Raw genomic sequence first — 14,105 nt, 5'->3', positions numbered from 1 at the left:
CCCTTTAGTCTTACACTGCCAAATTAGGGACGGCTAGCGCAGATAGCTCTAGTGTAACTTTGCGCGAAATTCAAATAAACAAACTAGACCATAATTATAATCCTTATATTTGAAAACTAAATACGCTGTGCACTTTGCTTACATCTTATTGTAGTTGTTGTTTCTTCTTAAGCACTAAACTATACAAAGGGCTTGCTGTGCTTTTCCCACCATGAGTATCTAAACAAAGTTGCTGCAGTCATACTAATGTGCCACAGAGCGACATTACACCTTACAATCTGATTTTCAATACACAGGTAAAGTCTTGTAAAGTTTCTCACCATACTTGGAGTAAATACCCATACGATTATTTGACAATACTACATAGTTAGTCCATAAAGCAAATTATTAAAGTTTTGATAATAATTTAGTTTTGTGATAAAAAAAACATTAGTTGCTTTAATAATTTTATAATAAAAACTCTAATTAATATTCACTTTACACAAGTGATCAAAGTTTTCTTTATTTTAGAAATTATACTAATCAATTGAAAATCAAATCAGTCATGCACTTTATTTACAATTTAAAACTGATCAGTGATGTCGAGAAAACCCTCTTGTAGAGAAATATATATGTAAAAGTGACTTTCAATATACGAATCAAGATTTTTAAAGTGTCACAGATAGTCAAATACTAGAGATCATTTATTATTTCTTCATATGACGGTGAAAATAAAACTAATCTATTAGACAAATAGACAGGAGACCTGCCAAAAACAACAAGTACTTCGATCATTTGTATACAACGGACAAACAACCTGGAAATATTATTTCAGTATCTTTTAAGTTTCTTCTGGCAAAGGATAGCACATACCTTAGTTTTTACGTTTAGTAAATACAGTATTTTTACAATCGAAATAAGTTGTTGCGTGCGTTGTACTAAGTTTCGATCAAGAATTCGCATATTTGTCATTTAAATATAACACACAAAGTTAGATACATAGTCTTAACTTCTTGAAGATATAATCATTTAATAATGTAAATAAATATCAATAGCTTACAGTTTTTATTTTTTATCTGACACAATAATATCCTGAAATATGCATCGATTAGTTTAGTTTTCTCGCAAGTTAATGTACACTCTTTGTTATACTGCTGTGGTTACTTAGTAATATCAGTTATAAAATAAAATGAAAGTTATACTTAAAGGTGTGGCATTTATAGTATATTTACTAAAAACCTTTAATTGAATAAAATTTAATTATAACACGTTATTGCTATCTATGAATTTACAATATATGGAGTATTTATGGAAAACTTTTATTAAAACACAGTCCGTACCTATGTTTTCACAGTGTATTTAAGGTACGTATTTCATCTAGCAAAAATGAAAATATATAGTAATTTAAAACAATTTTTAATTTTTGATTCTTGGATTAGCTAACCAGTCATTCTAATCCAACGTTTTTTTCTAATTTTGTATATATTTCTTAATCAAGACAGTTGGTGGCCTTGAATATCAAACAGTTGGTGACCTTTGTAAATTTTAAAAGTCCGGATCCAGGTTGTTTGCATTTGAAGTAAATCTGATGATCTGACGATTTTTCTGAACTTCTATATTTCTTAACCAAGATGCTCAGCGTCAGTGACTCAGACTTAGTAAACTGTATAGTTGGTAACATCAATATTTAAGATGTGTTGCAGAAGAAAGATTTACATTTGTTCAGGTGTTGTCACATTAACTATCTATATGTGTATTCTAGCTTAACACGAGATATGGGTTTGTTAATCATATAGATATTTAACAGAAACGACATGTAAAAATGTGTATGTATATTTCTTGATAGTGACAAGTCTGAAAGTTGTGTTACTTTTAATATTAATAATCAGTATCTCGTTCATTTGAGATATTTAATTGTAGGGCGATTATTGGTTATAATATGAGTGATTTGTGAAACATTAAGTGTCCTACAGAACATTAAAAGAAGTTATATTTTCCATACTTTCACAAGTTTGGTGTATATTTTGATGGGAACAATGGTTAATTATAAACTGGATTGATACAGTAAGTCAATCATTTATTATTTTGTTATTACAGATGTAAAATTTAACATAATTAAGTTTAGACGTTGGTGATTTGAGGTAGTTCTGTCACAATATATTTGTTAAAAACTTATGGTAATAGCAATAATTATATATATATATATATATGCATGAAATGTCTGTCTTTATAAAACATGTGTAAATTATATTTTTGTGTAAAATCAAATTAGTAAAAATGTTATTACATAATAAACGTTTTATTGGTGATTTAAAATATTGTTTAAAATCGAAGTATAAGTTTGAATTATTGCATGATATCATCTTTTTAGGGCAAGTTAAACTTAAAGACATGTCTTGTGTATGGGAAAAATGTGTAAAATTTTGATCATGTTATATAAAGACAATTGCTTTAAAATTAAAAAGAGTGAATTTTAACCAAGATATTGTCTTTTTGAGACACATAAATGGTAAAGAACTATGAATTAGCATAAAATATATTTTTTATGATGATTTGATTAACTAATGAATTAGTGTTAAGCATCCTTTTTAGGATTTAATGAATTAGAGTTAAGCATTGTTTTAGGAATGATCTAATTAATTAATCGTATGAGTAATAGTGGACTAGAAATGTGTTTTCTACTTTTTGTACAATCATGTAATCATTCTATAAGGCAGCCTAACAACGTGTCCCTAACGCTGCGCTCTTTGGTAACGTCTTTTAAACTATGATATTTTGATCTTTGATGACATTAACCTGTTTTTCATTTTCTTGAGGCTGACAATCAGCGTGAGACGACATCCTTTAAACACTAAAGTGCGGGTCGTAGAACCAGCAAGGGCCGGGCTTATTAGTCGAATATAAGATATTTTAATTGTATAGTTTTTTTATTATTATATAACAAGCACACAGAATGTATCTTGCATGTTCTGCTGTTTCATACAGTTTCTACATTTTATATCTTACGTTTAATGTTACGTTTCTATAAAATGTTATTCTTAATGTACATTTTAACCTGTCGCTCAAATGTTTGTGATTTCGTAGTCTCATAGCTAGTGTATATTTTGAAAATAACAGAAGTTTAAGTTGTTACATTATAATACTCGTATTAAATTTAACAATGAAACGGTTGCATTCCAATTGTCAAATAATGCTTCTCAATTTGAAGTCGTTGATAAAGAAATTATTAGATAGTGAAAACTTAGTTTTTCAAGTAATAAAACCAAAAACCGCTAAGTGGCTCAATGGTATGTTTGATGTTTTATAATGCTAAACGTTGAATTTTAACTATGGGAGCACAGATAACTTTGTGATTACAAACAAGCAATTTAAAAACACTTTAAAATAGAAGTAGAAGGAAATGATAAGTATAAATATAAAGTTTCCATTCTAAGAAAGATTACCTCAAGAAAGATTACCTCAAGAAAGATTACCTCTGGGATGAAAAGTTATTTGATGTTAGGCAGAGCTACAAAATGAGCTATCTATGATGTGCCACCCACATGTGCGAAAACCGTTTTTTGGCGCTACATTTCTTGCGACTTACAACTGAGCCACGAGGAAAGGCAGAAATGATAATATTAATGTCTAAAGACAGGTAATAATCAATGGTGCTATACATTCCTGTATTTACAGTGTATAGATAAAAAAACAACAACATCGACACGTTAACGTCGAAATTGGTGTATCTTTGACAATAACGTTTAATTTTTTTTACTATCATTATCCCCTTCAACTTCAAAATACACATTTAGATCTATCTTATCCTTTGAAAGATTAATATAACTGTGTTCTTCACATCCTAATTTGTTAAACTATTTGAGATCCATTTGTGTGATAAGCCCGTTCAATCTTATGAGATTGTTGTGATTTATCACAAGCAAGAAAACAGGCCCGGCATGGCCAAGCGTGTTAAGGCGTGCGACTCGTAATCTGAGGGTCGCGGGTTCGCATCCCCGTCGCGCCAAACATGGTCGCCCTCCCAGCCGTGGGGTCGTTATAATGTGACGGTCAATCCCACTATTCGTTGGTAAAATAGTAGCCCAAGAGTTGGCGGTGGGTGGTGATGACTAGCTGCCTGCTCTCTAGCCTTACACTGCTAAATTAGGGACGGCTAGCGCAGATAACTCTCGAGTAGCTTTGTGCGAAAATTCAGAACAAACAAGAAATAAAACAACATATTGCACTTTAAAATTAAATTACAATTTTTAATTAATATTAATTAAAACATCATTTCAGAATCCTTAAAATGATCTGTTATAGTTGATGATAAAATTAAGAAAGTATACAACAATAAATTTCAATTTTATTTATTTGTTATCTTTTGTATAAGACAAACAATATGGCGTAATAGCATTATTATAATAACAAAAAAATGTCTGTGTTCAATGAGTATTCTGGAAAAATGCAGAACTTGTTATTCTGAAATATAGCTGTTATAATAGTATTAAATACGTAGCAGTGAAACAACTGCTGTAATAGTGTAATAAAAGAAAGTATATAATAAAGGAATTTATGTTAAGTTTTAAGTATGTATTTTTATTACTAAATGCTAACCTTTGACTTTCTCTTTGTTACTTCTGTGTTTTCGACACTATGATAAAGTCAGTCAGTATATACATCATGGATGATATTTGGTTATAAAATGTGAAGACAACATTTAAATTTCGGAGAGTAACTTTGTAAATAGACGTGGTGGAAAGATCCTTAACAAATCGAAACGGTTTACATACAGACGCATAACTCTTCATTCGGATGCACTGGCTGTATAAACTTTATTTTGATTTTACAATTTTTTTCGTTACTTATATTCATATTCGTGACCGTAGGTTGGACCAGAGTATGAAACTATTTACTCAACTATCCTGCATGACGATGGTCTGGAAGTATCCTGTTTAAGTCTTCGGTTCCTGATAAACCACAATCAATTTACGAACGGAAATATGAGATTAAAGTGCGAGGCCAGCATCCCGCGTGTGAGATACACGATGAGTGATGAAACACTTGTGTTGAGCGACCAGCTTCAGTATGTTTCAGGACTCCGGATTCGAGAGAACTTGAGTAAAGGTCAGTGAGGCTGCTTCAAAGCATTCACTCTTCAACGTCAAGAGTGTTGGAGTAAAAAATTGTATCAGAAGTATATATTCAAATAGATTTAAAATGTATTTCAGAGAATTTTATTAATTATAACTTATGAAATACCTAACTAAGGAGTCAATGAAAAGTGAATATCGAATTTTCAGTGAAATTTGAGCAAGATTACTTTTTTTTGTTGTTTGAAAATGTCCGGAAGGGTGTAACAGTTTGGATCTTTAATGTATTTTCGGATGCTTCTAATAAGAAGTCATTCATAATAATTAATGCTATCGATTGGTTGTGTTTTACATAATGTGGTATTAAATAAAATTAACGGTCCCACGTAGAATTTAGCTAGGATATTATAATTTCTATTGCTAATTATTAGTTGTTTGGTATTGAAATTCCGTTGGATGAAATAAAGGAAAATAGTAATATTGCTCATAAGGCAATTTGTAGCTTTATAAAAATAAAACCAAAAAAATATATATACAAATTCCATGAAATAACATTTTCTGGAACAAAGAACAAACCTTTCAAATTAATACTTTTTATTTCACTCATTACTGATACCCACACATTTTATTTCGTGATTTAAATAAGATTCTTTCTATTTCTATGAAAGGTCCCCGAAGCAAATATTTCAGTGCATCAGATTCAATGATGTAAAATACATCTATTGGTGGAATTTGCAAAGTAAATTGCCTTTTAAATTTCATTTAAGGATAGGTTTGTTTGTTTTTGAATTTCGCACAAAGCTACTCGAAGGCTATCTGCGCTAGCCGTCCCTAATTTAGTAGTGTAAGACTAGAGAGAAGGCAGCTAGTCATCACCACCCATCGCCAACTCTTGGGCTACTCTTTTACCACCGAATAGTGGGATTGACTGTCACATTATAACGCCCTCACGGCTGAAAGGGGCGAGCATGTTTGGCGCGACGGGATGCGAACCCGCGACCCTCAGATTACGAGCCGCACGCCTTAACACGCTTGGTCATGCCAGGCCTCTCAAGGATAGGAGTCGATTTTAAATAAAACAGTTTGTTAGTTCCGTAACGTAACAAAATAAAAAATAATATTGTCAAAAGGGAAGACACATGTTGTGTGAATTAAATCAGAGGCAGATGATTTAACAAATAGAATAAATTGTTATAAAATAGTAAGGATTTTAGATTATAAATGCCAAAGAAATGCTAAAAAATTGAAAACTTGAACACGTGCGATGTGGTCAATTCCAGCTTAACAGTGACATCTTGTGCAACAAAGAACGGTTTATACTCTGACCGCTTTATTACCGGAATTTCGTTTCTTTACTTGCGTTAAGCGTTCTTCAGAGAAAATGTTTCTACCAAAAAAAAAAAAAAATCTATATACTGTAGCTTCAAAACAGAATTTTACTTGATAAGTAGTTTGAATAAATGTTTTAGCTATACGCACTGTTTGGTAAAATATTTTTATCAGTTACATGTAAAATAGATTTTTTTACATAGTTCATATCTAAAAAAACTTAGGTTTTTCAATTAATTTTAAAATTAAGTTGATTTATCGTACTTGGTAAGTTTAAAACAGCATTTAGTTATGTAATGTTCCTATTATAAATGGCGCGTGTAGCTTTACGTGTGCTACAAAAGTCCATAAAAGGATCAACCACAAAGATATATGCAACGTCAATAACTACGCAATGTAGGTTTATATTTTTTTTGGTGTTTTTCTTTGTCTTTTTCTTCTCACATATCTTCTTTATCTTTATGTTGATATTGAGAATCTCCATTGAGTGAAACAAATAACTTTTCACACTTTTTTTATAAACAATGATTGAATAAAATGAGATTGCTGGGTTATGTTAAAACTTAATTGTATAACGTCATAATATTTTATTTATTACGTTTTAGAGAAACGTAAAAGTAAACGCTGTATAATTGTGTCTGCATCGTTGCTTTCTTACTTTACTTTTTCAATTCAAAATGTCTAATTATCCATTGTTAGAATTAAGTATGATAACGCGAAGGTGATACACTGTAGGAGTCATAAACAATGAACAATGTCGATTAAGCCTTTAATTTATTAATGGTACCAAACATTTTTACTGAAAGTGTAAAAACAAAAGCCAATTAATCTAAGAAATGTACTCTTATTCTGTGTGAGAACTCTTTGTTTTTATACTAAGTTAAAATTAAATAAAGATATATATATGCTTGACGACTGTTTCAACCTTTGATTTAATTTTGATATTTTCGTCATCTATGCGGGTTCAAATACATGTGTTTTTATGCTGTCATACACTTTCTTAATGTATAATTGTGGTATATTCCTCTAAATGCCTGTATTGTTCCTAACAATACAGTCAAGCTCTTAAGTCTCCTTTCTACCTGAGTCTTTATACAGCGTCAAGAAAATGAATATTAGGACAACGTGCAAACTTGGGAATGGCTATGAGCGTTCCAACAGCCTCTATACCGTCCAGACAACCTTACACCACATTTCCGGTATGTTTGGGATAATTTGTTGTTGGAAGGTGAATCCCTCACGCGAGTATAGCTCGTGGCAGAGATTTCGATTTGAATTTATCTAACCCTAAACCGAAGTTTAGGGGCAGATATAACCGAGGCGCTCAGAAATTTTCTTTGTGTTCGCCCCAGCTTGATGTCTCGTGTTCCTGTTTTGTGTGGTTTTACTGACAGAGACTATTAGCTAAGACATGGAGTTTTATTAACAGGTGCCATTAGAAAAGATATGGAGTTTTATTAACATGTGCCATTAGATAAGATATGTAGTTTTACTGACAGAGACTATTAGATAAGATATGGAGTTTTATTAACAGGTGCCATTAGATAAAATATGTAGTTTTATTAACAGGTGCCGTTAGATAAGATATGTAGTTTTACTGACAGGTACCATAAGATAAGACATGGAGTTTTATTAACAGGTGCCATTAGATAAGATATGTAGTTTTATTAACAGGTGTCATTAGATAAGATATGGAATTTTATTAACATGTGCCATTAGATAAGATATGTAGTTTTACTGACAGAGACTATCAGATAAGATATGGAGTTTTATTAACAGGTGCCATTAGATAAGATGTATAGTTTTATTAACAGGTACCATTAGATAAGATGTGTAGTTTTATTAACAGGTGCCATTAGATAAGATATGTAGTTTTACTGGCAGGAACCATTAGATAAGATATGGAGTTTTTTAACAGGTGCCATTAGATAAGATGTGTAGTTTTATTAACCGGTGCCATTATATAAGATATGTAGTTTTATTGACAGGTACCATTAGATAAGATATGTAGTTTTATTGACAGATACCATTAGATAAGATGTAGCTCTAAACGTCTCTTGATTTCAGCTTTGCTTCATTGTGATTCTTGTATATTAACTGTGATATGTTTCCTCTCTCTTGAAACAAACTGTTGTTGATTGTTGCCGAACAATCTGGCTTATGATTCACGTGTAAAGAGCACAGGTTTCCATATTTTCTCTTTCTAGTAGTTGTGGTCTTATATCCGTTGTATATATATAATTATAAATATATGTGTACAGCCTAATTTCTGAAGATATTCAGAAGTTTGCTAACTTTTTGGTTGTGGTTTTTATGTACTACACGTCGACTGAGACCAGTACTTTTCTCTTATACCCTGATTCCTCAACGTTTCCATAACAACTCCAAATAGTGTATATCAAATCAATAAAACACAAAAACATGCATGATCCTTAAAGCAGATCAAGTAATCATTCATATGCGCACAGGAAATTCTTAGCAGTAGAAATTGCCATACAACAAAACAACAAAAACTTAATATTTGTATAAAATATTTTCAAGTCAGCTGTTCGGGAATATGTGGTTATTTTGTGACGCAGACTGCTAGATAGGAAAAGGTAACATCTTAATACATATATGAATACATTCAAAGGTTTGGGGAAAATATAAATGTAAAGAGTCTGTTATCAATGATACTGAGTTTTGGGGTTTAATACACAATATTACACGTTTATTGTGATAAGTAAATGACATGCAGGTACATTATAAAAACAGTTAACATATTTTGCTTTAGTATCGGAGCGTTAAAGTCAATACATAGTCTTTGCAAGTAAGGATTAAAACTATTTACACAATGTACTTTAAAAATGAATTAAGCACGCTCAAAGATATTAACCATTAGGCAGCCAGGTTTCATGTTTTAAACTTTAAAACCATAGGCGTGTGTAGCTAATATTGTCTTGACACAAACGTCTAAATAATATGGAATAAATAGCAAAGAATTATCGTCTAGATTTAAAAATGAAAAGATAATAGAGTTTCAGTTTGCCTCCAATAACTGTAATTTTGACAAGTAAAATGTTGTTTTTTCAGTCGATACATTACGAACAAATGATGCGGTAAATACATCAAAAATACACTTCTTCATATCAGATTTTCACTTTAGATGTTATAATAAAATGTAGTTTAGCACAAGTTTGTACCTGTTTCAACTGCATAAAAATATAGCAGATGTTTAAAACATTTCGAAAAAACAAAAGGATTAAACGTATTCAGTGTTTTTTGTATGTCTGATAACTAATTATTAAATAATATTAAGCTGTTGATACCTTTCTTGAATTGCACCTAACATTTGCAGTTTTTATAAGGAATGAGCCATACTTCAAAATATCTAAAAATTAATATAACTTAATAAATATTTAATGACGTTTAAGTATCTTGTTTATTATTATTAACATGTATATATCATGTTTATTATTATTATGATCTGTTTATTTTTGGAATGTATTAAGATTAAACGGTGAAACTTTAAATCTGTTTGTTATATTTAACTTTAGTATTAAAGTGTTTAATTCATTAAATGTATAAAATTGGTATTGTTTCATAATAAGTTACATTTTAAATATTATTTCAATTTTACGTTTTCATGGAATGATTTTTAGTACAGAAATATTACGGAATCCTCAGAACTTATTATAATACAGTACAATTAAATAGTTATACATGTTCTTTTGAGATAAAAGTACTTATAGATTCATAAATATCGCATTTTCCCTCAAATTAGAATAACGAAAATATTCAGTTGAAACATAACAATGAATAATGTAAATGGTAGACGAGTCAATAAAATGACTTACACGCACTAAAGAAGAGTTCAACTCTTACGAATAAATTATACAACATTTTATATGTTTTTATGATAAACGTGAGTGAACATTTATGAGAATTTGGATTTTATTATGAGTGCTAGTTTGTCAGTTGAATGTACCAGCTCGCACAAGAATTGGTGATTGTTACTAGGATGGTATGGTGGATTTAATGCTAGTGGAAAAACATGATATATCTGTATTATTGCCAACAGTTAAAGTGAAAGTTCAAGGTTTAAAGATGAATGAGATATAAGTTAGAATTCTGAGTAATGAGTATCTAATGAGAAAATCCTTGTTTTTTGTGAATGTATGGGTTTATATATACTATTATGCTGGAATTACGATTCCTGAAACAATTGCTTTTTTAACTATTAATGTTTATTGAAATGTTTAATCATTGTGTTCTAACATAAAGAAATAGATAAAACTAATAGGTAAAAATAATGAAACTGTAAAATTGACTTATATAAATATAGTAAGAAATATTCCAGTAGTGAAGAATTATTCAAGTTTGTAATTCCTTCTCTTATTCGGTAGTTCGTGACACTGCTGCAATAGTGGCGACCCCTGTCCGGTGGACACACCATCTCCTTTCAGTGCTGACCCTGGTGTATAACTGTTTGTTTTTTTCGTATATGAACTGAAGATATTTGCAGAGAATTTGGTGGGTCAATGAATGGTTTGTGATGAAAAGACTTCTCATATATGAACGTTATTCAATATATGTAGTTCCATACAAATCTTTTAAATGAGTTTCTTTATAGTTAACCATAGCAACCTTGAAGAAGATTACTGCATGTAACCTTCTGTAATATATATGTAGAATGTTTTCAAACGTTCTGTTTTCTAAATGTTTCGTGATAATGTTCAAATTTGAAGAAAGTTACAAAACAGCTTGTAGAAAGGTTGTGCTTTGCAACTAACGAAAAATGCATTGTTATTTATGTGTAGACATTCACAAATCATGCCCATGTATACATTCATTCTGTGCATAAAAAAGTGGGAAAACGATTTAGCAAATACACACAAGGATAAGCGTTCATTATTAAGGATTACTTTATTTAACCTAGCGTAACGAGAGAGATTTGTCACACATCTGATGTAGTGTTCGGAGGAAAGCTTTGGATATATGCAGACAGAATGAATAATATTGTTTGTATGAGTTTAGAAACTAAAAATAACTGTGTTAAAAGTTCTTAGCTGATTAGCAAATGTCATCTTTTTAAGTTTGAAATAAACTACAAAATAGGCACGAGATATTTGACTGCTTAGACTTTGCTTCTGTTGACAGAAAGATTACAAGTCTGTAGAGAATTATATTATTGAGAAAAACTCAAAGGTGTTTTAAACAAAAGTTAAACTTTTCGTTATAATTCAATATTAATAATTTAATAAAGTTCACCTGTTTATCTTAATTGTTGTATCTTGAGTTATTAATCTTATTTTTTAAATTATAAACTCAAGTTATTAAACCTTGTGGAATTACATATTTATCAATTTAATTAATTACTTTATTATAATGTAACAACCGAAATGTTTTGTGGTATGAAGATAACGACATATTGGTAGAGTTGAGAAACAAAAGTATAAAAATAGAGATATATACATGAAGCAGCTGTTTTTTCTTCTCTTGTAGCAAGAATATTCGCAGTTACCAATACTGCTCCTTCATTTATGTAGCATGCACCCATGTATGCATTCACACAGACACACAGAAGAAATTATTAGACTAATCGGTTTGGTACTGCCCCACAGTTACAGCGAGCAAAATCTATCTCCGGTAGGGCTATCTCATAAATCACAAATTTATAAAACTAAAACACAGGTACGAGTATCAAATTCCTTTCCCAACATTCGAGTACAATCCAAGATCCTTAAGTTGTATTACATTTAAGTACAAGCCAAGATCCCCATGTTGTATTCTTTGTTTAATGTGTATGACTTTTTGTGTGAACATTTTCGTAATTAAATATAATCCAACCTTTCTGGTAAAAAATAACCCACAAACATACACAAAGTTCACACATGCTATTAATATAATCGTTTCTCAGTACGTCCATCTCTTGTCTTCTGCACCAATAATTATCGAAACCCTCATTACAAACACTAAACAATACTCAATGAAACATAGTTATGTTTAATGTGAAGAGTGGAGTTCCAAACAAACATTCTACGTGTAAAGTATAAAAATGCTTTAAAGTCTGACCTCCAAACTGTTTCCAAACACTTTTTCTTTAAATGTTTGTCTTCTGATGACTTAGAAGTAAATTTCAGGGCTTATAATGTTAAATATCACTGCGATGTCAGCGCCGATAGGTTATTGTGCAGCTTTTCTCCAAAACAAACACAGCCACCCTAATTAATATGTATGCGGGCTTACAACGCTAGAAATATGGTTTGGAAACCTATGGCGGATACGGCACAGATAGCCCATAGTGTAGCTTTGTGCTTAATTCCAAACATGAAAAAACACGAAAAATATTAGTTGAATACAGCGCTCTCTCTCTTACTTGGAATTAAAAATATCATTCTTGTATTATTGAAATCAAAAATAAAATGTAATTTGTACATTTATTTAAAATATCTTATTTTATGAAACACTAGTTTTAGAATAAGGTTATTCGTCATAAATGTAAGGAATTGTTTATAGAAGTATACATCGACTCTCTCAGTTGTTACTGTACGAAAGTTAATTTTAAATATTGCTATAACATAGTTACCTATAAAGTTTAATATCAATCGAATAGGTAGTTGGCTTTGCTTTTTCGTAATTTTAAGTAAAATGTACTTTAGAACTGTTAAATTTCCAAATATTTAATGATAAGCTCAAATATATGAGAACTTAATGAGGTATATCTATAAAAGATTCCTCCAGAAGTGTAAAACTTGTGTAGAATTTCTATAAAAGATGTCCACCGTACTACATGACACGCTTTTTATTGGTGCTTATAAATGTTTGTAAAGTTAAGAAATTGATACCGGTTGATGGCGGGAAGCACAGTGTCAATGGGTGTCTTGTCTCTGAGTTTCGGAAGAAATTCAAATAATGCAGTACCTTAACTGGTATATAAAATAGTAAGCTAGATAGAATAGTTATTTAATAAATATAAAACCTGAAAACTTGGAACAAATCTGTTAATTCAGATAAGTGATCATTTAGAAGTGTGCTATCACGAAACTCTCTCTTAATATGATTCACTGCCATTTTAAATAATAGCAAGAGACTGTTCAATACAAGTAAAGAATGATAATAGTTTGCTAAAATATATGGGTATGATTGCCATTACATAATACTGTTCTTTCTTCAGTATACCGAATCAAAATTAAGAGTAATTTAGTGATTGAATTACGTGAGTAATGACATGAGATTGATAAGATGTGTTCCTACTTTATCTAAATGCTAGTAGGAACATTAATAATCTGGGACTTGACTAGATGAGCTTTCTAATTGACAACAATTCTTATGGTAAAAAACTGTATTTTTTCTAGTTCAATAAACAATTTGTTTTTGTTGTTGATTTGAAAAAACATCGACAAAATCCTCCCAAGACACTTCTCAGATTGTTATACATATATATATTTATATACACACCACATAACTGACCGTCAAACATTACTGGCTAAAGAAAAACATTTACACCACGAGGTAGAACAGAACACACACACATAATTATCGTGACACAATAAGAAATTAGAAAATATTCAAAGGGAAACATTAATTACAAAAACTGATATTTTTTAATTAATTCGACAATGGAATTACGGTCTTGATAAAAAACAACTTACATTGATCTGTAGGTTTATAAGAAAGTTAGGTAATTAATCAAATATAATTTGTCTTGGAACACGTTATTCTGAGTTCTTAATATGAAGTGTT

At 30.5% G+C, this 14,105-nt stretch overlaps 1 protein-coding gene across 3 annotated transcripts in view; it reads left to right on the top strand.

The window, feature by feature from the left end:
• LOC143222556 (uncharacterized) overlaps positions 1-13,742 on the top strand; it is a 191,643-nt gene extending 177,901 nt beyond the window's left edge. For all 3 annotated transcript variants that reach the window (XM_076449194.1, XM_076449195.1, XM_076449196.1), the window contains exons 6-7: positions 4,848-5,085; positions 10,766-13,742. In XM_076449194.1, coding sequence (XP_076305309.1) covers positions 4,848-5,085; positions 10,766-10,872 — 345 coding nt within the window. In that variant the 3' untranslated portion in view covers positions 10,873-13,742. The remainder of the gene's footprint in view (positions 1-4,847; positions 5,086-10,765) is intronic.
• The last annotated feature ends 363 nt before the right edge of the window (positions 13,743-14,105 follow it).

The sequence above is a fragment of the Tachypleus tridentatus genome, chromosome 8 (genome assembly GCF_004210375.1).
Source record: "Tachypleus tridentatus isolate NWPU-2018 chromosome 8, ASM421037v1, whole genome shotgun sequence".
In the NCBI taxonomy this organism is placed as follows: domain Eukaryota; kingdom Metazoa; phylum Arthropoda; class Merostomata; order Xiphosura; family Limulidae; genus Tachypleus; species Tachypleus tridentatus.
This window is presented reverse-complemented; position numbering and strand designations above follow the sequence as displayed.